Source organism: Euleptes europaea, chromosome 3 (genome assembly GCF_029931775.1).
Source record: "Euleptes europaea isolate rEulEur1 chromosome 3, rEulEur1.hap1, whole genome shotgun sequence".
Lineage (NCBI taxonomy): Eukaryota > Metazoa > Chordata > Lepidosauria > Squamata > Sphaerodactylidae > Euleptes > Euleptes europaea.
In genome coordinates, this window is record NC_079314.1 from 56,807,939 (window position 1) to 56,835,179 (window position 27,241).

Here is a 27,241-nt window from a genome sequence, read left to right on the forward strand (position 1 = left end):
GGGGGGGGGGGGGGTTAAGCCCCCCAAATAATAGAAGCATCACCTGCAGCTTTAAAAAAAGCAAATTCCCTCAAGGCCATTGCTAGCTGACCACAGTAGTGTTGCCAGCTTTCCAGCCTTGATTTTTGTCAGTACATCACAGGGGAGGGGGCTGGGGGGGGGGCTCATCAGGGCCATGCCCAGTGGTAACCACCATGGCTTACATGACTGACTCAGGCCTGGCTGCTAGTTAGTATCCAACAGCAGCCACCACACGAAAGGTATAGTGGTTACAGTTTTAGACTAGGATCTGGAGGACTACGGGTCAGATCCCCACTCTGCTGTGGAAGTTCACTGGATGACTTTGGACCAGTTACACATTCTCTGCCTAACGTTGCTCACAGAATGATTGTGAGGGTAAAATGGAGGAAAGGAGAATGGTGGAAATTGCTTTGGGGTCCCCATTGTGGAGAAAAGTGGGGTACAGATGAAGTAAATAAATAATAAATATACCTGTAAATGGGGGGGGGGGGCAGATAAAAGGTTGGTAGGTTAGTATGTGGGAAGGAAAAAAAGAAGCAAGGAAAGATGGGGATATGGGGATTGCCAGGAGGAGGAAAAGAGAAAACCCTGTGGGTAGTAGGGATACAGGTAAATGATATCCCACCTGCAAGTTGTTGCATATTCCTTACTACACAACTGGGCCTGGCCCATCAGCCAACACAGAGTTTTGTTAAGGAGAGGCTGCTGGGGGGGGGGGCGGGAGGGAAAGGAAGGAAGGAAAGATGAAGACAAGGGGAAGATAAAAGTAGGTAAGTTGGTGGATGGTAGGAAGGAGACAAGGAAGCAGAAAAAGGGGGAGCAGCTGTGGGGGCTTTTAGGGAAGAGAAAGAAGAAATAGTTGGGGGTGAGATGTCCCTCGCAAGTCCTTGTTAGGGCCTCAGCTTGTTAAATGTGTACTTTATAAATTACCAGAGAACCTCTGAGCTTGTAGGATAGTTTCTCCCTGCCATTGTTAGCCTACCCTTATATGTCTGGAGTTAGGGAAAAGGCTTGCAAGTCAGTCTTATGACATAGAATAGTGTGCAAGCTTTTTAGTTCTTCAGAACTCTTTGTTAGGCTGAATGTTAACAAAAAATGCATGCTTTCCTCTATTAAACCATCTGGGTGCTGTGGTGAGAACACAGTAGCTTCAGAGAAGGTTGGGGGTTGTTGGAGAGGACAGGCCTTTTATTTCCATCCCTGATATGAGGCTCATAGCTTACCAGTCATTTAGACCTTCCAGCAGTGCAAACCACCTGCCATTCACAAGGCCCACCTAGCAAAAGCCTTGCTCACTTTTGTGAAACATACAGCAAGGTGCCACATTGGAACAATGCTCAGAAGAGCCACAGGTGGCATTTCAAAGAGCTACATGTGGCTTCCAAGCCACTGATTATTACTGCTGTATGCAAAGAGCTTTACAGACCTACCATCAAATTAGCAAGTTGTTAAAACTGTCAAGTTTGACCTTACCATGATCAGTTTTGACCTATTTCAAAGTATTCTGAATTGCTGCCGGTTGGAGTCCCTCCTTTCTTCTGGTATATTGCATAATGTTTATCTATTTTAAAGATTGAGGCTGCTTTCCATCATTCCTTGAGGCAGTTTTACAATAGATCAAAACAATGTGTCCTCCCTGACATGTCTGCTGTCCCAGAGCAAGTTGGAAGTTGAACCAGAGATCCTTTTGATAGGGAAGGTGCAAGATTGCAGCAGCTGCTCATTCTCTGGGCAATGACTGAGGCTAAATTAATTTCCCCCTACTGTGGTGCTCTTCCTGGGTGGGAAGGGATGCAGCGTCCTAGTGACCTTCAATAGCCTGGCTACTGATAAGCATTGGAACCACAAGGCAACTGACAGTTGAAACAGAAGGGTAGGAGATAAAGTCTACCTGTATCTTCTCATTTTTAGCCAATGTCTGCCGCCAGACTGATCTTTTATCCATAGTTTTCTTCCTGAGAAGAAGGGTAATCAGCCACTAGCCCTTGGATATCTGGTTGGTTGTAGAGGCCTTGGTGACCTTCTGCTTGCATCTGCTAACCTAAGGCAATTTCTGTCTTATATTATTCAACGTAAATGCTTTCTGTGTACAGATTTTCCTTATGAATATGTAAGATGTTTGTTCCTTTTAAGGGATCACTTTGACCCTGGCTATATGTCACACTGACCACATGAGAGCTCTACCTATGTGTTAGGAATTTCAAATTGTCCACTAGCAGAGAGTTGAAAAGCATGGAAATCCTATGCAGTAGAAGAAAAGCTGGCTGCCTTTCTCCAGCTATTATTTATTTCCTCTTAATGTCTCTTCTTAGCTCATTTTCCTTGGGGTGGGGGGGGATAAACAGTCAGTCAGCGGCTTCCCAGGCTGCAAAAGCATACCTTAGCTTTTTAGCACTGAATGTTTTTTTAGCATTGAAGGTTGCAAAGAATTTCTTAACTTCAGTACACTTTTTTTTCTTGAACAAGGGCCATTGCTGAAGGGGGTGATTTTAGTGATAAGCGTGTAGACGCAATCAAGTACTCCATTTTTCACATAAATCTCTTCTCTGCCTTTGAAACTGCTTCAGGATTGTGTTGTCATGTAAATTGCTGATCAAATGCTAGGATATCCTTTTCTGTATCATCATGTTCCATTTTACAGTAATAGGTAGGGTTTGAAATCGATGGCTTAATGTACAAATATACTTTTCGTGCTATCTTGATACCAAGAAATTGGTTTCAAACTCTGTAGGTAAACTGAATGTTTAATTTTACATTTAAAATGATATTTATTTGAAAATACAACAGTGAACAAGAAAGCATAAAGTAGCAAAAGATTATGGGGGATGTTGGGTGATGGTGGGATGTGATTATCTGTTGTTGTTTTTAGTATCAAATTGTATTGCAGGATTTAGGCCACAAACAATTTGTCTTGTGTACTGTAATGAATGTAATGCAAAACTTTAATTTTACTGAATTACTTGTTACTGATATTATCACCACCAATGCGTATAAAGTAAATTATGTCAACCTTTTATTCTCTGCTGATAAATGAGGCTATTTACTTTGTGGTGTTGTATGTAGCTTTACACCCTAACTTGCTGTATGGCTTGTTTCTATAGCTATGATATTTTTATGCTGTTTTTATGACTTTACCGGATTTTATTTTGGGAGCTGCCTCAAGGCAGGGTTCTGGAGAGATGGCATATGAGTTTTCTGAATAAATAAAAATAGTGTTCTTAACATTAAATAATGGAAACTTCAGCTTCTATTTTTAAAAAAATATATAACCTCACTTCATCACATTTCTGTGACCAAATTATACTCCTGCCCAAATAAATTCTTCATGTCAAATTTCATTGTGATTGGACAAATGATTCTGGTTCTGTAGTAAGTAGAAAGTTAGGGCTTTATAATAACAGAACACTGAAAAAACCAGAATCCCTTAAACTGCAGAGCTGCCTTCATGGTTCCATAATGTATTCTACAATAGTGTTAAGAGATGTGGGAGATAAGGAGCATTCATGTGGCAATTGTGCAGTCTTTTAGAGATCGTTTATGTAGCCGTACTTCTAAAAATATTTGCTTCACTGAACGCAAGCTACTGTAATTTACGTTTTATGAAAAGCACCATGATTTTTAATACCATACTTACTGGTTACTAAAAACTAACTGTCAAGACATACCACAGAAATAAAGCAACTGGAGCTATAACTAAAGCCTGTAAAGCTAATCTAAAATGTAAGTTGAAGTGTATTGGTTATATATACTTTCAAGACATGATTGGAATGTATTGGATTATATTTTTAACATGGTTCTACTGTAAGTAAAATCTGTGATATGTATCTATGGATGATGATGGGATGTAATACATGCATACCAATAATGTGTATTTTACAAGTTTGGGGGGCATGAGGAATCAGGAAAGCAAGAACATGAACATCCTATCCCACTCTCCCTTCAGGATTATCTCAACTCTTGGGGGCTGAAACAGATTACGTTTCTCTGCCTTCTTTTTTCTTAACTTTTCCCCAACTACTTTCAGCATTTCCCAGAACAAAATATCAACTAAACTGACCAAGGCAGTTTCAGTACCAAACCTAGGCTGGAAGCCCGACTGATAAAATCCCATTTCACCCAGAAAGTCATAACCAGTTGCATATTACCTGCAATTGGTTGGTTATTGAGTGAAGCTGCCTCCTCATGGGCACTTTTCCATTCTTCATGATCAACCAGGCTGGGTCCTTTTCCAGCGAATGTGAGCTCACTTGGTGGTTCCCTTGGTATGTTCATTTAGGAATTCACTGATCAGTTAGGGGGTATGCTAACATGGAGACAATACCCATCAAACACAGCAAGTTGTAATTGAGCTTTCTTTCCAGTTAGTGTTTGTTTTGCTGCCATGTGCACTGGTTTTGCTTCTGACCTTCCAAAGAACAATATGAATATTTGGCTAGAACTAGTGGGGTGCAGTGGTTGAAGTTCACCAGCAAAGAGGGGTTTACTTCCTGTTGCCTGTCTCAATGCATGGTGGGAACTCACTTGATTTGGAAGGTCTGAGATAATAGGAGTTATCTTTTCCGTATAGTAACAGTATAATTTTTGCAGGAGTAAAGGAGTATTGTCAGTCCATAGGCTTGGATCCTAAGGCTTCTGATTACTCAGCATCCTTTTCAGTTGTAGGGGTGGTCCTCTATTGCAGAGCATGTTTCTTCAACGCTAAGAACTGCTACTCATGCAACACCAGTATCCCTGAATAAGCAAGAAGGCACCTCACGCCAGAGGAAAATGTTCTACAATAAGGACCGCCTCCTCAGCAGGTGATGAGGGGGCACTGATATGGTAGGATCTGAGCCATAGTTTTCCCTGTGTAGCATGGGATAAGATGAATTCTGACCACAGGTATTTGAGTATACTACACTCTTTGAAGTACTCTGATGGGATAGGGGAAGATAGGTGGAAGATGATCAGAGATCTGTTCTTAAGATAGTAGCATGGTGCTGAAGCAGACCACCACTTCAGTTTGCATGTGGGGGATGTAATTTTTTAGTATACTCCCATGTAAGGGGGGGAAAATAAAGGGCAAAGGTTCTAGCCCAGACCATGGCCAACTGTACTAGTTTTCTACTTCCCCAGTGTCTTATCAGTAGAAGGATGTTAAAAATGTAATAATCCACCTGTACCCTGAAGTGACACGGGCCATTATACCAATTTATTCTGCTGTATGTGTAGACCAAGCCATTCTTAGAAGCATAATCTCTTCTGCCTCTTCCCAACCTGAGTGCCTCTATCTTGCTTACTTGTGTGAGATGCCTTGCAGCTTCATTTGAAGGACTGGAGTTGAGGTTCATTTGTATGTGTGTTTATCTGAGACACTATCTGAGAGTGTTTCCTAAATGTATGAGTCACAGGACATGATTACCGTGTATATAAATATGTTCCTTATTCCCCATACTATCTCTAGCATTTGCTGGAGGTTCTCCCCCTCCCCAAAGATTGCTGTATTATTACTGGTGTAAGATACCAGAAAGACATGTGCTTTAATTCTAGAAATTATCTTCCGCATGTCTCCCAGTCTCAGAGTGATTGGTGTGTACGTTATGCTAGAGTTTTGCAAAAGAAAAGGGAAACAAAATCAGAATATGTTCTGTTTGAGCACAGCATTCAAGAATGACAAATACCCCTACAGAATTCAACGTGTAAAAACAGCTTGCCTGCAAGCATTTCCACAAGCATTGGTGGAAGAGGTGTAGGATATATTTTTTCATTCTGTTCTTTGGATCCAACCTACAATTTTTATGGATTTTTAAGTATCACTGAATATATATACAGACATTTAAATTTTCAGTGCACAATTCTGCACAGTAACAATGTACAATGCTGCCATCCCAAGGAAAATATTGATACTGCACTGCTAACTTAATTTACATTGTGATATTATTGTTGTTGGAAGGGGTTTTTTTATTGTATCGCATCTGCTTTTATCCACTTAGAGATAAATGAGTCGTGGCAAAACTACTTGTGCAACTTGGGCTACAGAGAGGGAAATGTAAGTTTTCCCCATGTAGCAATAATATTTTTCTGCTAATCTCCTTTAATTCTCCTATAACTTATGCTTATTTAGTCAGAAGTTAGTCCCACCAGTTCAGTGACACTTGCTTGGGTAGGATTGCAGCCTTGATTTTATGAAACCTCATTTTTAAGATTACTGATTCCCTACATTTAGTAGGGTTTTTAAAACTTTTAATGTGCTATAAAGGCATCCGGGCCAACAATAAATCTATTTAGATTTCTTGTTCCCTGCCTTTTTACTAAATCAATAGTGTTCAAAGCACCTGTCTGAAGTGAGTGGGATCTTTCTAGTTTTTTTAAAAAATAATATTTTAATACTTTCTAGTATTAAAAAACAATTTGACCTCTTGTTAATTGTATGTTCTGATTTTTTTAAAGGTTGGAAACTTCATCAGAATGTACAGTTTGCATGCAAAAACCCAAAACCCTGAAGGCAAGCCTGAAGTTTCATATGTACAGTTCCATCTTCATGGGGGCACCGGCTATGGCCGCGGAATTACCATCCTGCCAGAAAACCACACAGATGTCAAAGAACTAAAGGCGTCAGTAAATAATTGAGACAGCTGTCATTGGATAATACAGATTGTGTGTTTGTGTGTAGTACTAATTTTACTCCCTAATGGAATGGCTGTAGTTGTCTTAAGAGTTCTCAGAGCATGAAATCTTGTGATTTTGAGGCACATTTCCCACATATTTCTCCACTCTCCAAAACAAAACAAAAAAAGAGTTAAGTATGAAGTTTACCAAGGAGCCCCATGGTGCAGAGTGGTAAGCTGCAGTACCTCAGTCCAAGCTGTGCTCACGACCTGAATTCGATCCCAGTGGAAGTTGGCTTCAGGTAGCCGGCTCAAGGTTGACTCAGCCTTCCATCCTTCTGAGGTCAGTAAAATGAGTACCCAGCTTACTGGGGGTAAAGGGAAGATGACTGGGGAAGGCACTGGCAAACCACCCCATAAACAAAGTCTGCCTAGTAAACGTCGGGATGTGACGTCACCCCATGGGTCAGGAATGACCTGGTGCTTGCACAGGGGAACTTTACCTTTTACCTTTATGAAGTGACAGTGGCTAAAGTTAGAGCTGGTGCATCATAGCAACTGAAAGACTAAACTGCGATTTAAGAAGCCTTTGGTAGGAATCATGCCTTCTGCTATAACAAGCTGATCCCAGGTTTCCTCTGCCTCTTTGTAGTAAGAAGTACTCCAAAAGAGTCCAGGAAACATTGCCTTTGCATTGGCGGAGAACACCCATTCAGAACCAGCTGCCTCTTATCATAGGAGGACATGTGGTTTAAAATCTTCCATCATTTTGTGATTGGCCTGCAGCTATTTTGCAGCCAAAGTGGCAGCCATTTGGTGGTGATGCCCACAGCCCCTTCTCAGGATTCCAAAATGCAACATTGATGCAAAGTGAGCCATTAACATCCATTGCAGAAATCCAGAATATAGTGCCTCATCTTGCCAGAAATCTCCTATGTTAAGACAATATGGCTTATTCTAGGACATCTCCCAACATCCCCTTGTTTCAAACTCCCCAGCTCCTTAGCGGTCACTGGGCATTTCAGTTCCAAAGTCTGATAAGCTTTGAATTATGACAGTTTAGAATTTGGGGGTAAGGTTGGCACTGCAGCTTGACCAGAGTTTGTTTCTAATAAAGGTTGTTCCATCCATCACACAGATGCACAAATTGGAATGAATTAATCTGTTCCTATAATAGTCTGAAAGGACACAAGCCTGAGCTTTCTTGTTTCTTCCTGTTTCTTTGTTAATTTCATTTCAAACCGTTATTTTCCCCATCTCTCAGATTCCTGGACACTGTGGATTTGAGAGAACATGCAGGTTCAGAAAGCCCTTCATCTCAGGAAACTGAAGACTCATATCTTACATGTAAGAATAAAAACCAATATTTATATCAAAACAGTGATAAGCAGAAAAGCCATCTGTAATTAATGTTCATGGATGTCACTTTTCAAGCATAGGATTTCTTTCAGGTTTTGTTCTAGTTTGTTTCAGTTTATCATTTTAAGTCAAAATATTTAAAATTCAGAATGTTACATTTGTACCTTTTTGTTTCATGAATTTCTGCTCATACAAAAATGTTATCAAAGAGATGGAAATTAATTTCCTTTTCTCTTCTTCCAAGTAGGATCCTGCGTAGAGGGATACCAACAGTTATCGGTTACAGGTAAGATTCTCAGATGTGTTGCTAATTTGCATAGATAAACATGCATTAAATCATTTCTATCTGAAGGCCTGTCTCCTCACATACTGCCCAGCCCACCCAACATATGTGGTGATCTTTCCTTCCCACTTTGCTTACTTTGTTTACAGTGTACAAATCGTTCATTGGTATTTTATTGTTTTCCAGTGCTAACTGATCACCAGCATTTGGATGTGACAACAGTGAATACTATTTTGAATAGCAGAGTTCCTCAACAATATCGCGTCAGAGCGAAGCTGAAAAGATTTGAACCCAACAAGCTCCATCAGTCTGTGAAACTTCTTTGTCCTCAGTGTAATTCATTGTAAGTTCTAGGATACATCTCATTATAAGCTGTTCATTCTATTTTGGAGGCATTGTGGATAGACCCTGTTTGAAGCTCCATTGGAGTTTTGTATCACTTGCAGCTTTGGATATATGATAAATAACTGTTCATTTTAGGTCTTCCGTGCAGGCACACGTTGGGGCTGTGCATCTGCAGGTCTGTTACTGGGGTTTTTTTCTTCAGCAGCACCAGGGGGCTCAGCATGTTGGTGCCATTACGTCCATTCCCACCAAAACGGTTACATGTGCTGCTGCTGCTGCACTCCTTCCTCTAAGTTCCTTCTTCACTGTTATCGGAGCAGGTTGTCTCAGAAGCTACCTCTTAGTTCTTTGTAGCTTTTTCTCAGGAAAGTGTTCTCCGTTTGTCTTTTTTCAGTCACGTTGGCGTCCACTTCCCCATCCATCCCCTTAAGTGCAGTGGTGCTGGGACACAAAGCAAAGGCTCAGAAAAGCCTGTTTAAAAAATGCACCGGGTGTAGTGCTAAACTCCTGCAAACTGATGAACACACTCTGTGCCTGCTCTGTCTTGGAGAGGGGCTAGTGTTTTGACATGCAAAGCCTGTCAAAAGTTTACACCCATTGTGAGAAGTGATAGGGCTTTCAAGCTCAAGACTGCTCTTTGAGAAAAGGTGCTCCAAGCACCCAACCCGTAGTCGGATCTGGCACCAGGTCCAAACACTGCCAAAGCCATCCTCAGGATCCAAGCAATTGCCCTATGGCTCGGAACAGAGAAAACATAGACCCAAATCCTCTTCTCCACTGCCCCACTGTTCATCAGAACTGTTGTCGAAGTGTTCCCGGCCTAAAGAAAAACGCAGAGAAACATAGATAGGACTTGGTCATAGCAACCTTCAGAACTGATTCAAATTTCATCTCGGAAGCAAGCAGAGGAGGTCCTGCCACCTCCTAGAACACTTTCTCCTCATCTCACCTCGCCCTGCCACTCTTTTTTGGAGGTGGAGATAGTCTTCAAAGGAGAAAGAGCAACAAGTCGGTACAGGCTCCATCGATACACGCTCACCAACCAAGGCAGTGGCCACCATATCCCCCACCATTTTACCTGTCACCAGCCTACTTGGCAGAATGGGTGGGGGGATTATTATGATCAGACCTCACAGTGGGCATTACTGCTATTCTTCTCTATCAACAATTTCTAACAGACCCCCCCTCCTCTTCCCACATTGGAGGGAGAAGAGATAGAGGAGCTACCCTCTGGAACTGATATCGGATCTGACATTGCCTCAGATCTGAGCCCGGATGACAGAGTCAGCACTGCATCAACCATATCCCCAACAGAAGACCTAAAGATGTACTGGAAACAGTCTCTCGCTCTCCCTCTCTCTCTCTCCCTCTCTCTCTCTCCATTGTTCTTGTCCGTACACACATTCCTCATCACTGATGAGCTCCCTGCCAGGAGTTGGCAGATCTACCATTCTGTACTGGTTGACAAAGAGGGTCGGAAATTGGACACCCTCCTACCATGCTGGCAGCTCTCCTCATACCTCCGACAGCTCAGGAGGAACTGTGGGGAAGAGGCACAGCAGCAGTGGTACATGTGACCATTTTTGCAATCACAGATGTCACAGCACCGATGCGCTGCACTCCCCTAATGGTACAGCTGAAGAAAAAACCTCCGGTAACAGGCTTGCACATGCATGGTCCCAAACGTCCTCCGAAACATCCTGTCATTAACAAGCCTTGTTCAGGTCTGAGGGCCATGACTTCCTTTATAGAGTCAATCCATCTCATGTTGGGTCTTCCTCTTTTCTTGCTGCCTTCGGCTTTTCCTAGCAGTTGTATTAAGAACATTAAATCCTAGCAAAGAGGATTGATTTTTTACAGTATTTTTTTACCACATATACTTGCTCAAAAGTGACTCTGGGGTGATCACTGTGTGCTCAGTGGAGCTCAGTCTAATCTATAATTAAATTGTTTGGGTTTAATATGGCCCATATGTACTGGTATTTTATACTATGAAGGCCTTTAATTGCTGCAGCATGCATTTGGCAGTTACCTTAGGTATGTATGTATTTGTAAACTTCTGTATCTGGAATAATTTGTAATCTCCTTTATAAAGGTGCTGCATTTCAGCTCATTGTATGCTTTTGAACAGGCCAGTAATCTTTATGCTGTAATTGTTTTCAGGCAAGAAGTTCCAGATGTGACTGAGTTTGATGCACTTTTACAAGCTTCAGCTACACGTCCAAATCCGGATTTACAAAATATACCCTTCTGTGAATCTGTTGTGTGGGATTTAGAAAACCAGGGATGTCGATATGTAGCAGTTCACTTTGTAACTCGGTATGAACTACTTCAAGAGCCAGAAGACAGTTTGATTATGATTGAAGGTTAGCTAATTAAACTATACATAATGTATGTATTAGTCCAAGAGTCATTGTTGGCTAGTAACCTATCTTCAGCTGATTCCAGTAAGCCAGCTTCACAAGAGAGAATGTCCTATATAAGTGTCCTATATTGAAACCCTTGTGCTCTGGTCGAGGTGTTTCAGTGTGCAGCCACTGTATGCTTGCACTTTGCAAACAAAGGCCACTATTTGTTTTTGTTTTTTGTTTTAGATGAAACACACCTCAAATACAGTGGAATAGCAAGAAAGTAGGAAGCCACTGTACACATGCTGTTCCATGTTTGCACTAAAGCTTTCAAGAGGCTTTGAATTATGCCCAATATTTCTCTGGGTATTTTTTGTTGTTGTTGTTATTATAGAATCTAGTAATAAGCATGCATATGCAAGGCAATGGGCTTTGCAGAGTCTGCTGCAAAATAATTAGTGGGCGTATATGGGGCAATACAAAAGGAAAGATTTAGGAAATGCCTTGCTCAGGCTTGGATATTCTTTGATTATTTAAAGGTTGGGGGAATCTGAGGAGAAGTGTGGTAAATGCAAATGTACTGAATCTTATATCAGAAATGTTATTTTTTAGCTGTGTCTGTGTACAATCTAGTTTTGATTGTATTTTTATTTGGAGTCCATATTATACTCTCTGTATTGTTCTGGCTGGGGAAAAATACAGCACTAGAATGTCTCTGCTACTGGCAAGACACTTTTAACTTTGTCATCCTCTGGATGTCAGTGTTTTCACATATGTAAAAATATCTCTTCGAGAAAGTGGTAGACGAGGCATTCACTGTTGAGCAATAATAGTAACATAGCTAACTTTGAAGCACTTCCTTCCCCCCACCCATCACTAGTGATTAATCCATTGTACATTTTGCCAGCTGCAGATAGAATCATTTGATTTGGTGCCACATATCATGTCTCATTTGGGCACAAGCCTCATTAAAATGAAGGGCCGTTTCCCAAGGATATGTGTTGTGAAGCTCCCATTTATTTGATGAACTTTGTAGGAAGGGGAGCTTCATAGTAGACCATGCCCATTGTCTGTTTACTTCTGGTTTGGTTAGGTTTTTAATAGTTAATCCCATATGTCATTTCTGTACAAATGTACATTCTGGGGTATAGTTAACAGGGCATATGCTACAGCAGCTTTGCTGAAGATAAGCCTGGCTGGAGTGTAATCAGTGCTTGTGTGAGAGACTGCTTGAAAAGACCACATGTATATATTGCATTGGGACCAGTGAAACAGCAGTGCCATACATAATTTTTGTAACATATTTCATTTTGCTTGGGGGAAAAAGCTTTCCCAAGTTCTGTATATCCCACAAGCTTTAAGCTGCAGATCCCTGAAAGTTTACGCAATTTATGCTAGTTCAAAGAAAAAATGCTGTACTGGGCTAACACCAGTATCAGCTGTTGGATGATGCCTAAACAGTGGCCTAAAAGAACTTGTGTTTACTAAAATGGTATGTTAGAAGTTAAATGTATCTTGTACATAATAAACAAATGTGAAAAACTCATCCTTTGCCATGCTGCAGTTCCCTAGTTTCTGCACCAATGTGCCTGGAACATCTGAGATAATAGGTTCAAATGCTTCTTTTAGCCATGAAGATCCTTAGGTGGCCTTGAACAAATCAATGGCAGCAATCCATAAGCAATTTTAGGTCTGTTCTGTGAGGCAGTAGATTCCCACCAACCATTTTTTTTAATGGAAACCACAAACATCAGTTTGCAAGGCCTAAGTAAGGCTGCCAGTGATAGGATGTTTTGGAGGCCATTAATTCATAGGATCTCCATAAGTTGGAAGCAGTTTGACAGCACGTAATACACATTTTTGCCTGCCCCTTCCTTTGTTATGTGGGAACAACAAATGCTACAACAAATGAGAGGTTCCTCATATCCTTGTCTAGCCCAAACATCCTCTGGTTCTTCCAGGCATATCAGCAACAGAGAGGAGGTGAGAAGGACATGGGAGGTTTGCACAGACCTGTCGTTTCTCAAATGGGCCTAACATGATGCTTATACATGGGAAGGGAAAGGAGGATAAAGAGGATGGTGCTCTGCTATGCCCAAAAGGAGATCATTCCACATGCCAGCAAGGATTAAGTCAGTTGTCTTCAACATTAATAGTAATACTGGGATGGATCCAACCATCCTCCAAGGTGCCTTCCTCCAACTTAAGTGGCTCTTAGAACCAGAGCCTCTTGGTTCCTCCTTAGGCTGGAGATAGGCTTCAAACTTTGAAGAGTGGAGCTATAGGGTCTGCCCCAATATTTCATGGGTCAGAAACCTTGTCCTTTTAGGTAAATAACAGCAGATACAAAAACTGAGCTCCTGTTACATTGGCAACTTACTAGTCTTGGAAATAGTCCATAAAGCATGTTTAACATTCTGGCTGGTTTAGGAAGCATAGTGAGTCACTTAAGTTTTGTATATCTGTCCCCATATTCTAATGCATGGTGGATGCCCACTTCCATGTAATACATATGCAATTGTGCAAAGAGCTAAAATGAGTAAGAATGATAAGTGAAGAGGTAAAGTATTAAAAGCACTTATAACATTTTTTTCTTTTTTTCTTTTTCTTTTCAATAGGAGGGACCTTAACAGAAATCTTAAGGCTTTCCAAAAAATTCAAAGGGATTATACCTGTGAGATCGTTAGAAGAGAACCTTGTGTTACTGGACCTTTCGGCACCATTTTTTTGGCAAGGGAATATTCAATACTATGGGTAATTTAAAAAAAAACTTAAAGTATATTAATGTTACTATATACATGTAAAGCAACCTTGTTTCAATTGCTCAGATTCCAAAGTTGAAGCCTTTGATCAACAGTTAGATCTTTGAGAAGAACATTCCCTGTAGCAGGTACTGAAATTATATGAGTCAGGAAGATAAGACTATAGTCCGAATATGAATCAAATTGAATCCACTTCTAGCTGTACAGGACCTAAAAGAAATATTGTGTTTCTCCATTTCACTTTATTTTTTATCTTTATATTGTTATTTCTATAACAATACTTTTATCTTTATATTGTTATCTCTAAAGTGCCATTAAGTAACAGTCAGCTGTTACTTAATGGCACTTTACACACACACAATCAGTAAAGGCACTAAAATGGTATTGTTTCCTGTATTGAACGAAATGTCTCTGTATATATTTTTTAATGCAGCAGGGAAAGGTTTCACTTCTTTTCCTCTGACAACGCTCATTTTATGTTGTTTTGTTCCAAATCTCAGGTGTCAGCGCTGTTCAAACCCAAAGGCAGTGCCAAGTCTGTATGCCCTTGCTCAACAGCAAAATGCAACATGGGAGCCCGCTACAATAGCAAAAGGTCAGATGATCCTATTCTTCCCTGCAATAACTAATAAATAATAGTAATAATAAAATAATAGAGCCAGTGTGGTGTAGTGGTTAGAGTGTCAGAGTAAGTTCTGGAAGAACCAGGTTCAAATCCCCATTCTGCCACGGAAGTTTGCTGGGGGACCTTGGGCCAGTCACAGACTTTCTCAGCTTAATCTTCCTAGTAGGGTGGTTAGGATAAAATAGAGGAGGAGAATTATGTAAGCCACCTTGGGTCACCATTGGAAAGAAAGATGAAGTATAAATTACGTAATAACATTGCACTTTTATTCCTATGTCTCAAGTGGTAAATTAACAAGCTAAATAATTATGCTGGAATGTAGTAGTAGTATGTACACATACGAACAAAGTCTGCTGTAGCTGAGGCTTCTCAAAACGTCGTCCTGGAGTGCAGTGTTAGCTCTTTTCAGGCCGCCAGCCCTGGGCCTGTGCCTGTTAACTGCTTTTTTGTTCTGCGCAGAGCATATTGAACAACTATTCTGACAGCTATAGAATAAAATTGGAGTTTGGCACACACAAAATGTGCTCATTCCAGTACAGTGGCATGTCCAAAGCACTGTGTCTGCAGAGACTTCCTGTCTGTACAGAGATGCATAACATATATGGCATATTGACCACAGTTTCCAGTTTGAGCACACAGAGCATGTACTTCTTCGAAGAAGGGAACAGGAAGGTTTCTGTGTATTTAAATCTAAACAACATGAAATTCGTATAAATTAAGTGCCCAGGCTAGTCTGATCTCGTCAGATATTGGAAGCTAAGCAGTGTCAGCCCTGGTTAGTACTTGGATGGGAGACCTCCAAGGAATACCAGTGTTGTTATGCAGAGACAGGCAATGGCAAACCACCTCTGTTAGTCTCTTGCCTTGAAAACCTTACTGGATTGCCATAAGTCAGCTGCGACTTGACAGCAAAAAAAAAGAGTATAAATTTGTATAATAAACTTCTGGGTCATGAGACATTTAGGAAATATTATTATGTAACAATTAGATTTTATAGAAGTACAGGATTATCCCCCCACCCTCAAAAACTTGTCACTTTTTGAATGGGGATGATAGTTGTGTGTGAAGTATAAAGTAGTATGCGTGTGTATAGGTAAGCAAACTTTCCAGAAAGAATGAAGCATATCTCTGCACTCGCTTGCTTTTGTGTTATAAGTGTACTTCTTAACTTCTGGAAGTGAAGTACGGTCTAATCTATTTGGTCATGTACAATTAAGCAAGAGAATTGATTTTGGTGGTCAATTTATGAAATTATTCAGAACGTTATTACAAATTCTAATTACAGTTGTTTGTCTTTAAGAGAACAGAATTTGAGAGGAAAGAAAAGCCCTGTTTGACTTCAAGCACAGGATTTGTTCATCTTCATGGCTTCTGTGCAGGCAAACATGGGACTGCCAATCATGGGGTAAAGAGCTTAAAAGCTTTACTTCTAGCACTTTCTACAGTGCTGGGAGCAGACCCTCCCCCCTCAGCTTGAGTTGGCTCTTCATGCCTAAACCAACACATGACTAGTGGTAGGGAGCACTCCTTCCCCCAATCCTTCCTTCACTGCCATGGATGTAGGACGTGCTGAAGCTTCTGTCATCTCCTCTGAGGCAGATTTCTGCCTCTGATAAGAGTTTTTTTTCTTCACGGAGAATGTTTGGTCTTCTAGCCTATTCATTGGTCTTACTTATGGGTCTTTTTTTCCCAATACTATGTCCAAGCAGTTTCACAAAATATTGTCCATTCTCCACCCTCCTGTGTCTCCCTTGATCCCACTGTGTTCATCCTTGGTTCTGCCTTCGTTAATGCATAAACCATTTGAACCCATGGCCATGTGTGAATTGTCATTCCTTTAGTTTAAGATAACCTTTCTTGTAGCCATAACCTTGACCCACAGAGTTGGAGAGCTAAGGGCCCTAAGGTCGGATCCCCCTTTCATTAAATTTCATGAAGATAAGGTGGTGCTTAAGCCAAGCCTAGTGTTCCTCCCTAAAGTGATGTCTGCTTTTCACTTTCTGCAGGATGTTACCCTACCAATATTTTTCCCTTCCCCCTCTTCAGAGGCAGAACATGCTCTCCCTTCGCTAGATGTCAGGCAGGCTTTACTTTTTTATTTACAAAGAACAAAGGACTTCTGTCAATATCTGCATTTATGTATCTGCTCCTCTGGCTTCAATAAGGGTCAAGTTCCTTAATCACAAACACTATCCCATTGGGTAGTATTGACCATCAAGCATGCATATGGCAGGACTGAGAGTCTGTGCCCCTTCACAGTGAAGGCACGTCTCCCCAGGGTGCAGACATCATCAGCTGCAGTTCTGGACAAGGGCTCTGCTACTGAAGTTTGCAAGGTAGTGACTTGTACCATGCCATCCTCTTTCATGAAGCACTGCTCGATAGATGTTGATGACAAGAGTGAGGCAACTGTGGGGCAAGCAATGTTGCAGGCATTATTCTGCTAACCAGCCCACACCCTTCTCTGAGAAATCAGGTGAGCTAGCTATTCTCCCATGTGGGACTGCACAGAAATCATGAAGTTGAAAACAGGGTTGCACTTACCTGTAATTGTTGTTCATAGAGTGATCTTCTGTGCTGGCACACATCCCTTTCTCCTTTCCCCTCTGTGAGGCTTTTCCCACAGACCTCTCACTGGGCTCCGTGGCAGCGAAGGGTGGACTGAGGGAAGGAGCACTCCCCACCCTTGTCAGGTGTTGGTTTAGACAGGAAGAGCCAACTTGAGCCAAGGAGCAGGGGAGCACTGTAGAAAGCACTAGAAGGAAAGCTTTTAAGCTCTTTGCCTCTGCAGCTGGCCTTCATGTATACACAGTCCCATTTGTACCTGCACAGAAGACCACTTGATGAACAATGGTTACAGGTAAGTGCAAGTCTGTATATGATTTCCCTGTTATACTATGATGGATATGGTGTTTGCATACGTGTTGAGGAAGACATACCTGCACATTGGAATCCATCCCTTATACCTGTAGGAAATTGCTGGGTTTAAGGTGCTTTTCTTGGTAATACCTCAAGACTCTGGGATGTGTAACTTGTTTTTAGAAGCTTTGTTGCTCTCATATACTGAGTAGTCTATAAACACACAGTCTATTTTCTTCCAATCTAGTTTTAGGCATTGTCCTCCTTCAGTATGTTTTCGTGATGAAGTTTACGCTGGATGATGGAACAGGAGCACTAGATGCATACCTCGTTGATAATGTAAGAGATTAAGCTATTATACTACTACACTGTGCAGCCTTAGTATCAATGTAGATATCTGCAGCGATATTGTTTCAGGCAAAGAGGACAAGACTGTATTGATGCAGAAATTATCAGTGCTACGTGTCACTGAAAAATGCGCTGATTAACTGCTTGTAAAACTGGATAAAAATGCATATTGTGTTGAACCTTGAATTGGAATTAAGATTTCAGTAGAATGGTTGCATTCATACCAAATCCCTAGTATCAGTCAGTTCCTCCAAGACTGATGTTTATATGCTTTGGCTCATAACCAGACTGCACTGTATTTGTCTCAGAAGCACATGGGTATCCTCAGTCGCTGTTCATGCTCCTGTCTGTGCTCAGATCTAGCTTCCTCCTTGTTTTTGCTATTTGGATGCAATACTACTGAAGGTTCAAGGTTGTTAACTTGAAACTTTAAGGAGTATTAATTTAAACTTTGTGAAAATATGCCATGAGGAAGGTAGATCTGAACTGGATACCCTGAAACTTTGTAGGGGAGACCAATGTACAGTGCATTACAGTAGTCTAGTTGTATTAAGGTAAGGGGCCATTTTTAGAGCTAGGCTGAGTTGGAGGAAAGCCTTTTTCAACTGCATTCACTTGCTTCTCCAGTAATAATGTTTGGTCCTAATAGCCCAGACTAGCCTGATCTTGCCAGAGCTTGGAAGTTAAGCAGGGTTGGTACTTGGATGGGAGATTACCAAGGAAGACTGGGGTTGCTATGCAGAGGAAGGCAATGGCAAACTACCCCTGCTCATCTCTTGCCTTGAAACCCCAATGAGGTGGAATTTCATGGAGCTGTCATGAGTCAGTTGTGACTTGAGGCTCCAACTGAGCCAGCAAGGGTCAGCTGAACCCCACTGGAAGTGGGGAGCATAAAGCTATTCAAGCTCTGCCTTCCCAACCAGCATTGCTTCTGTCTTTCCACCATTTGGTTTCAATTTGTTCACTTTTAGCCATTCTACCACAGCCTCCAGGCAGTGGTTTAGGACCTTTACTGCAGTACCAGGAGATTTGGATAAGGATATATATTAAAGTTATCTTTGCATATAGAAATGTCGCAGAGGATGCACTAATACCAAATACCGAAAATATTTAAATAAATAACGCTAACTGGTGTCAAAAATGTCTTATATTTTAATTCTGAGGTGATCATTTTATGAGTGGTCTATAGTGCAGCCATGAGATAACATATAAACCTCAGGGTGTGCATTAGAACTTGATCTAGATTTTGTCTACACAAAGATTGGGTATTTCACACAACCTTTATTGGCATAAACATCAAGAAAACAATTACAAAAACGTCAGGAGTCAAGAGAAAATCTCCTCCTAGTAACATAGTAGAGAATTTCGCTACCGATTCAATGATATTCCTGTTCTTTGTTACAACAAGTTTACAAATTTTACAATGATCAGATAGCCCTCAAGAGATTGCAGACTAGACTTTAAGTGAATGGTACGAAGATCCTTATAAAACTTGCCGTAAAGTAGGACATGTTCGTTATCCTCAAACTTGTTCATCCCACAAGGACACAATCTCTCTGTGTATGGGATTTTCTGAAATCTCCCATATAACACCATAGAAGGATGAACATTAAAACGAAACAACATAAATGCCCTACGAAGGGACGGTTCAATCAAACAGGAAAAGTATTCCGGAAAGGAGGGACCATAAGGAATACCCCAGAGCACGGGAGAGCAACGGCCAGAAGCAAGGCTTTTCAGTTCTTGTAACTCCACATCGATAAGTCTTTGTTTGATCAACGCAAAGGCACTATTTTCAGAGAGCAGGACCAAATTATTAATATTAAGACAAATGACTGAAATTTTCTTATCAATGAGGGCCAGCCAATCAGAAATATGGTACTCAGCGAGCATAAGGTAAATAAGGCTATGAGGGTCACAACTAAAATGAAGACGTAGCCAAAATTTAATCGTTATCATCCAGGCCTTAGTTACTAGACGTCTCTGGTTCAACTCCAAGCATATGGCCGCATAAGATACGCAGGCTAAAAGCCCGAAATTTTTTCTCAAGAACTTTTCTTGAACCCGTTCAAGCAGTGCATTGAAAGCAGAGATCCAGATTGGCTCACCATATAGTAATCTAGCGCAGATTTTTAAATTAAACACTTTAAGTACAGCAGGAATAAATTGGGTTTCCTTTGGTAAAAAAGAAACGAGAAATTGCAAGAGCTGTACCATTTATAGCTTTTTCCGTTTCCCTAACATGAGTGGCCCAACTAAAATTATGCTGAAAATGGATGCCAAGATATTTAAAGCATTTAACTTGTTCAATGGATTTACCTTGGAAGGTCCATTTAGTGGGCTTCCAATTTTTCCTAAAAACCATAATTTTAGATTTTTCAAAATTTAGGGAGATTGGGTATTTGTATCTAAACAATGAATGTTAGTAAACTTACACTGGTGTGGGTTTTTTTCAGCTCTACCAGATTAAATTTACACTGTGTTCTCTAAAAGTGGAGATAGTTTTTAAAATGTACGGACGTTGCTAAATGTGTAATTATCTGCCTTGGAATTTGAATTAGTGTGGCTTGTAATGCTTGTATTACAAATCAACTGTCATTTCTCTGAGATGGTTCTTCCAAAAGCCTCAGTTAATTTGCTCTAACACTGAAACTTGTGGGAGGCATGGTTTATTTCTCAGTTTCATCATTTTAAGTTCCGTTTAAAAATGAAAATTTTTAGAAAATGCCTGTTGGGTAGTTAAAAAATCTGAATTACTTTTCCTTTCTTCTTTAGAAAACTTTTTTCCAGATTCCAGCTTCTGAAATCCTGACCAGTAATGTTTATCAAAGGAATATGGAAAGGATTATGAACAAACTTCACCCCACAGGAAGAAATCAAGGTGAGGCATTTATTTGGGACAGTGGTTTAGAAACAGATACGTAAATGTCATTAGTTTAGATAGCTATACTCTATGCTTACTGTTTTACTACTATAAGACAACCTAGGCCTAAAGGATGGCAAAGGGCAACAAATGTTCATGTATTCCAGCTATACCACTCAATCTACACTGACTTCTGTTTTAAAAAGCATCATATTGTGCAGCAATAGTTTGAGAGAACTTGGTACAAAGGGTAGTATATCTTTAGACCAAATTTTTACACCAACTAATTTCAGCCCATGAGAAAATTGGCCACTAGTAGATATTTTCTGGCCATTAACAGCCTATTTCTGTATCTGTGTGTACAACAGAATGACTTTGTAGAATACCAAGTTGGTACAATTGATTTATTCTGCTTTAGCCTACAGGTGGAAATACAACTTTAGAATATTCTTCCATCTTCTATCTACCTATATAAATAAAAATGTAAATGTTCGTTTGTTCAAAATCTTAAATCTCCAAAAGTTCTTCCCCGATTGCTTTGAAATTTTGACACAACGTTGCATTTGAATACGCGCATGTTTTTATATACCTGTGACAGGTAAAAACCTGCTTATTTTACCTGTGATAGGTAAAAACATGCTTTTTTTGAAAAACAGCGCCATCTGTTGGCCGTTAAAGCAACACACGCTATACTAAATAGCCTCCCCTTTTGGTGTACTCATCTTCCTTTACCATAACATTCCTGGCTACAGGCCTGCATCTCCATAATATAATTAAATAGCAGAAATATATTGGAAGAATTCAATGTTGTTTCATCCATCATACACAGGATCAAGGCTGGAGATGGGCAAACTCCCTGTCTCTCCTTGGATTCAAGTCAACCTCATGCAGATCATGAATCTAAGAGCCAAATTATGAATGTCCTTTCCTCCCAGTTCAATGGTGCTCACTCTCTCAAGTACATTCACTGGTTTTGCACTTTCACTTACTTTCATATTTAGGAGAAGCTAAGGCAGATCAAGGAAAGGGAAACATTTGGGTTTCCTATCAAAGTCAAGCCTTGATTATCTTTTCCTCCATATTCCTCCCTTTCCCATATTCCAGCAGGATCTCTCTAATATTCATGCATTAAAGGGCAAGCAAAGGAAAGGGTGGCTATCAGATTTCTTGCCAGAAAGAAAAGCTCCCATCTCCTGTGCATAATGTGCACACATGAAAAGGACTGCTTTAGAGTTATTTATCAGAAGAGCTCTTAAGTAAGTGTTAGCTGTCCTTGTAATACTCGAGTGTGGCACAGCTGAGTTTCAAGCTAGAATGTCATATGATCAGTGGCATCTCTATTTGTTGGACCTACATATAAAATTAGCTGCCATGAACCTGTATTTAATTATTTGATTCTAATACACTCCATCTCACCATGAGCTTTCATGGACTTCACAAAAACAGTTTGCAGAATCACAGAGTTGGAAGGTACCACCAGGGTCATCGTCCAACCCCCTGCACAATGCAGGAAATTCACAACTACCTCCCCGCCCCCACATCCCCAGTGACCGTTGTGTACAAAGGTCTTGCCATCTTGTTGCGGGGGCTAATGTGGTTGGGATGCTCTCAGACTAGACCAAAAATCCACAAACATTATGCTTGACGTCAAGTCCTAGCTAGCTAGCTAGATTTTATTCCTCGGTTTACTTGCATGAGACCAGAGAAGTGGCAAACTGCAACTAGGAAATCTTGACAGGACCTTTCAAAGGTGAAGATGTCCTTATTCCTCGCATTCCTATGATTCCAACGGATATGCCATTTCAGTTTAAGAGATTGCAATTCCCAATTCGATTGGTGTTTGCAATCACCATCAACAAAGCTCAGAGCCAATCTTAGAATTGTGCGGTTTAGATCTAGACACGGATTGCTTCTCACATGGACAATTATATGTTGCGTGTTCTAGAGTCGGCAAACCAGACAATCTCTATATCTGCATAGACAATGGAACCCCAAAAAATATTGTATATTCACAAGCATTGTGAAATTAAACATATTAGAAACGTGCACTTTCTCTTTTCTTTCTTTTCCATTTCACCAGACTGGGCCACAGCAACTCGTGGCCGGGTACCGCTAGTTTAAAATAAAAAGCATTGCCAGCAGAAAGTTAGCACATTAAGGAGAAAAGATCTAGCCCAGCCCTCTGTTAACTGTGCTTATTTTGTGTTTGTAGAAAGCATTAAAAATGTCACCTTCATTCCAAAGTCAGCCATCCACTTTAGCAGCTCAGTACTGTCTCTTCATTTTGCTACATGTGTAGATCAGGCCTGAGAGGGTGACAGTCATACATGATCTCTTAAGTCAAGGTTTCAAGTGTCTTCCAGAATTGGTGAAGAGAGAAGTGGTTGGTAGGCTGACGTACAGATTATAGGTGACAGCTATCTGGCATAATATAGGGGGGCAGATACTGACCAGTTGCTTATGTTTTGTCCAAAAACCCAAGAGCTTTTCAGAGGCATATCAGAGTTGCCCATCCTTCCCGCCTTTCCCCAACATTCAACAGTTTCATTCCTGTATTATGACTATAGGAGAACTGGAAGCCCCAGGATCAATTGGCCCTTCCAATTGAAACAGTGAAACAGTGTTGAAGTTATGGGGTTAACCATATCTGTTTTGAGGGATGCCTTAAAGGGGGCACAGAGCTTCTGTGCAGCCTCCTTATTGTACCTGATCTGATTATTAAAGCAAATCTTGGAAGGCTGAGGCCCATGAAGGAGGGTGCAGTCTACCATTTGCACATACTAATAACCGTACTGGTAGATTCATCAGTATTGTTTAGATACTTTTAATTACTTTTATCAAGGACATGGCAGTGAGCTGCTTTGTACAGTGAGCGAGGCTTTAGCTAAGAACCTGGCATTTTAGCAACTCTAAAAGATTGTCCTCAAACAAAGTCACAGATGGTATGACTTGCTGTCCTTTCTGATTTCTTAGAAATGCTAACCTTTCTGTAACCTCACGAAAAGATTTATAAAGCCTGAATACGTTTGTGCTTCCCCCATTAGCGGTTGGTCTAGTTTGCTGCCAAAGTACTTGGAAGGTGTTTTTGTCTGTACAGAAGTGTGACTGTCTATTTTTCCCCTTGAATTAAAGCTCTTGGAGGTTTGCTGGCAAAAGCTAACTTCTGTGTTCCTTCATGGTGCTGTTGAGCCAGATTCACTGTGGAAAAAATGAGGTGGGAAGGTTAATAGTAATAGTAAATGATTTATTAGTCACTGCTCTAAGTAACATCTGAAGCAAGTTTACAGTAAAATAACAAAATCAAGATGAAGATCCACACTTGACAAATCATTAGTAGTAAAGGTCAGCCTTTTTAAAACAGCAGTTTAAAGTAACAGAGGCAGCCTAAAATAAATGAACTTGCCCATCATACAATAAAAGCAGCAATAATAACAGAGAGCAGGGCTTGCGATAATGGCTCCTAATTGCCAGGCAAGGTGGTATGGGAGAAGGTGGTCCCCTGGCCCCAGACCATTTAGGTAAGAACTAGCACTCTGAAATAGGCCCAGCAACTGAATTGGGCAGGCACTGTTTTGTTTTGTTTTTAATTACTGGTGGAAGATGATCTCTGTAACAAGTACTAGTTAGTAACCTGGTTGCAATATTTTGCACTAATTGCAGTTTCCAGATTGTTTTCAAAGACAACTTGATGTAGAGAACATTTCAGTAATGTCAAGATACTATCGGGGCATATTGCCTAAAGCCAAATCATAGCTCTCAATAAAAAAAAACCCACAGCCAGCTCATCAACCATTGGTGGTAAAAGGCACTACACACTGCAGAAGAGACCAGAACCTCCAACTCTTAATGCAGATCCGAGAATAGGCCAAGCTGTGAACCCACTCCTTAACAGGGAGTGCAGTACTATTCAGAACAGGCTGTCTCCGCAGTCATTGTCCATCATTGACCAAGAGGATCCTGCAGTCTTGTCTGTACAGAATCTGTGTTTTGGTCCTCATTCAGGCCATTAACTGTCACCAAGTACCCATTTGTGATGTCCATTTATCAGCCTGATTCTGTTGTTTAGGAAAAATAGAGATAGGTTTCATCAATATACTGATGGCACTTCATTCCATATTTCCACTGTCTTCTAGTGGTTTCACTTAGGTGTTATACTGCATGGAGCGGGGGGGGGGGGACATTGTGGAATCCCATAATAAGATGCCATGGGGTAGAGCTGCTGTCCGCCAGGACCGATCGGGATGCTTTGTTGGGATCACACCTCCATCATAGAACTGCAAGAAGCAGATCTAATAGAATCTGACAAATATTAGGATTAATGGCTTCTGTGGCTAATTTGAAAAAAAATCTTTTCTAGTAAACTGGAACATTGATTATATTCTTCATAGTTTCTGTGTGACTCTGATTAGCATTGTGCATGTTCAGAGTTTTGATTTGGAAAATTCTAGTACTAGAAATTCTTTTCCGTCTTCCCAAAGTGTGAGACCCGCTGTCTTGAAACCACAGCAGGAGTCTGTATCCACTCACAAACACGTGACCCTGTTGGCCTGGAGGATAATTCCAGAGCATCACCCTGGTAGCAGTATTTTGATTATATCACAAGTTTTCTTGCTGATCATACATGTTTTTCTGTAGTTGTGAGCTCATACCAGATTCACCTGTTGGTCAGCTCTGATTGCATAAGGGTTTTCTTTTATCTTTGACAGTTAATTAAAACAGTTACTGGAGCATTAGATTTATTACCTTTTAATAGAGATCAAAAGTTTGGCCTTCTAATTTTGCTAGAAAAGATGAGCACATTATCAGATGTAATTTTAGATGTTCCCATTTGATTATTTCATCAATAGTTAGGAATCAATCATTTATCTAGATGATGATCACATGTTTAAGTTAGAAAAGAGTGAGCATAGGATTTGCTACTTTTCTGTATAAATGCATTGATGTGATAAACCAGATTTTTTCTGGATGGAACTCTCTGAAAGGATTCGGTGAGATTTCTGTTTGTGTGTGCGACTTGGATTTATAGAAAAATGCTTAAAAGCGGTTTAAGACAATAATCTGAAATCTGCTTTTCTGTAAATTTTCCTTACTCTGATATGGTTGAGAAATGTTAGGAGATTGATCATTTGGGCCCTTGTTCTTGCAATAGCTATAGGAGTAATTTTACATGCTTGTATTTTCTGAAGTCTAATAAAGAGAATGATTTCTTTTTTTCAGTAAAAGAGAGAAACTCTAAAGGTTTTCTGCCTAGTTTGCTGGTAATAGTTAAAAAAAAGAACTCACAGTTAATTCATTCCCACTGTCAAAAAATAAAGGATGCAAACAACTTTTAATCTGATAGATCCTCAAGATATCTTGGGTTAATAGTTTAAAATTAGAGAGTTAATTAGTCCAGACTCTCTGGATGCAAGAGCATATTATTTTGTTACACTCCTAAATGCTAGAATACTGTCTACCAGATGGACCTATCAGAACAAGGGGAAGTGCTTTCACCATTTCAGTGCAAGAAGGAGACCCAATTTATCTAACATAAGAACATAAGCAAAGCCATGCTGGATCAGACCAAGACCCATCAAGTCACACAGTGGCCATCCAGGTGCCTCTAGGAAGGCCAGAAACAAGGCGACTGCAGCAGCACCTAATATAATAGGCATGCTCCTATGATCCTGGAGAGAATAGGTATGCATCATGACTATTCATTTTGACTAGTAGCCATGGATAGCCCTATCCTCCATGAACATGTCCACTCCCTTCTTAAAGCCTTCCAAGTTGGCAGCCATCACCACATCCTGGGGCAGGGAGTTGACTTCCACCTGCCATTTATAACCCTAGAAGTAAAAGAGGGGTCTGTTGACTTCCATCTGTTGACTTCCACCTGCCCAATTATAACCCCAGAGGTAAAAGAGGGGTCTGGTTAAACAGGATAGAGTTTGACATCAGGCATATCAGGATAGGGCCTTTGGTCTACCTACTCTCACTTCCTTCTCATTGATCTTCAAACAAATCTCGTTGCTGACTAGCTTTCTACAATATGTGCACCTTTACTCTAACTTTCTTTTTGATGTTAAAAATTACTTTGAGCTGTAATTTCTTTTTGTTATTAGGATGTTGTGCCATGAGTCTATCCCTTCTAGGGCCATTTGTGCCCTTGCGTGCTTCAGATGTGTGTTATATATCACTGCATCTGTGTCTTTCCTCATCATACCAGTTGGATCATTTGAATTTGAGCTTAACGTTTGCAGTTCTCTGTGATGCTTTGATTGTGCTTACCATTTTCAGCTACAGAATATGGAAACACACGTTAAAATTGATAAACTTTGATTTATAGATGACTTGCCGTGGTTGGAATGCTTCATCAAATCGTATTATGTCAGGGATGAAACAGAAGAACAACTTTCTTATCAGATTTTTGACACCATGATTGCTGAAGATGTGTGATACATCGAGCTGCTTCAAACATTGAAGGCCTGTGTGCTTATTACTCTCCTTTAAATTTGTGAGCAATGTGGACCACTGAATGCCATGTGTGCTTTTATATGAGATGTATAAATGGAACGTTGCTTGTGTCACCATGTTAATATGGTATGTACAGTTTGTCCCTAACAGATTCTTATGTATTCATTTAAAATTTTGTAATTTGATAGTGTACAGTCAGTTATAGTTTTTGTAACCAAATAACTTACTAGCTCACTAGTAAATGTAGTATATGCTGGTGTTGATGTTCAAAGCTGAACAGAAAAGCTTCAGAGATGTTATTTTGGGGCTTTTTTATATTAACAGAGCAAACAATGCAAGTACTTGGATAATTTTGCAGTTTATAAGCTGAATCCATTGAGAACCT

General features: G+C 40.4%; 1 protein-coding gene across 1 annotated transcript in view; it reads left to right on the plus strand.

The window, feature by feature from the left end:
- POT1 (protection of telomeres 1) overlaps positions 1-26,871 on the plus strand; it is a 94,105-nt gene extending 67,234 nt beyond the window's left edge. Inside the window, exons 10-19 of the mRNA XM_056847062.1 lie at positions 6,451-6,614; positions 7,873-7,955; positions 8,212-8,253; positions 8,437-8,593; positions 10,759-10,961; positions 13,562-13,697; positions 14,206-14,300; positions 17,437-17,528; positions 20,313-20,418; positions 26,729-26,871. Coding sequence (XP_056703040.1) covers positions 6,451-6,614; positions 7,873-7,955; positions 8,212-8,253; positions 8,437-8,593; positions 10,759-10,961; positions 13,562-13,697; positions 14,206-14,300; positions 17,437-17,528; positions 20,313-20,418; positions 26,729-26,838 — 1,188 coding nt within the window. The 3' untranslated portion in view covers positions 26,839-26,871. The remainder of the gene's footprint in view (positions 1-6,450; positions 6,615-7,872; positions 7,956-8,211; positions 8,254-8,436; positions 8,594-10,758; positions 10,962-13,561; positions 13,698-14,205; positions 14,301-17,436; positions 17,529-20,312; positions 20,419-26,728) is intronic.
- Positions 26,872-27,241: the final 370 nt, after the last annotated feature.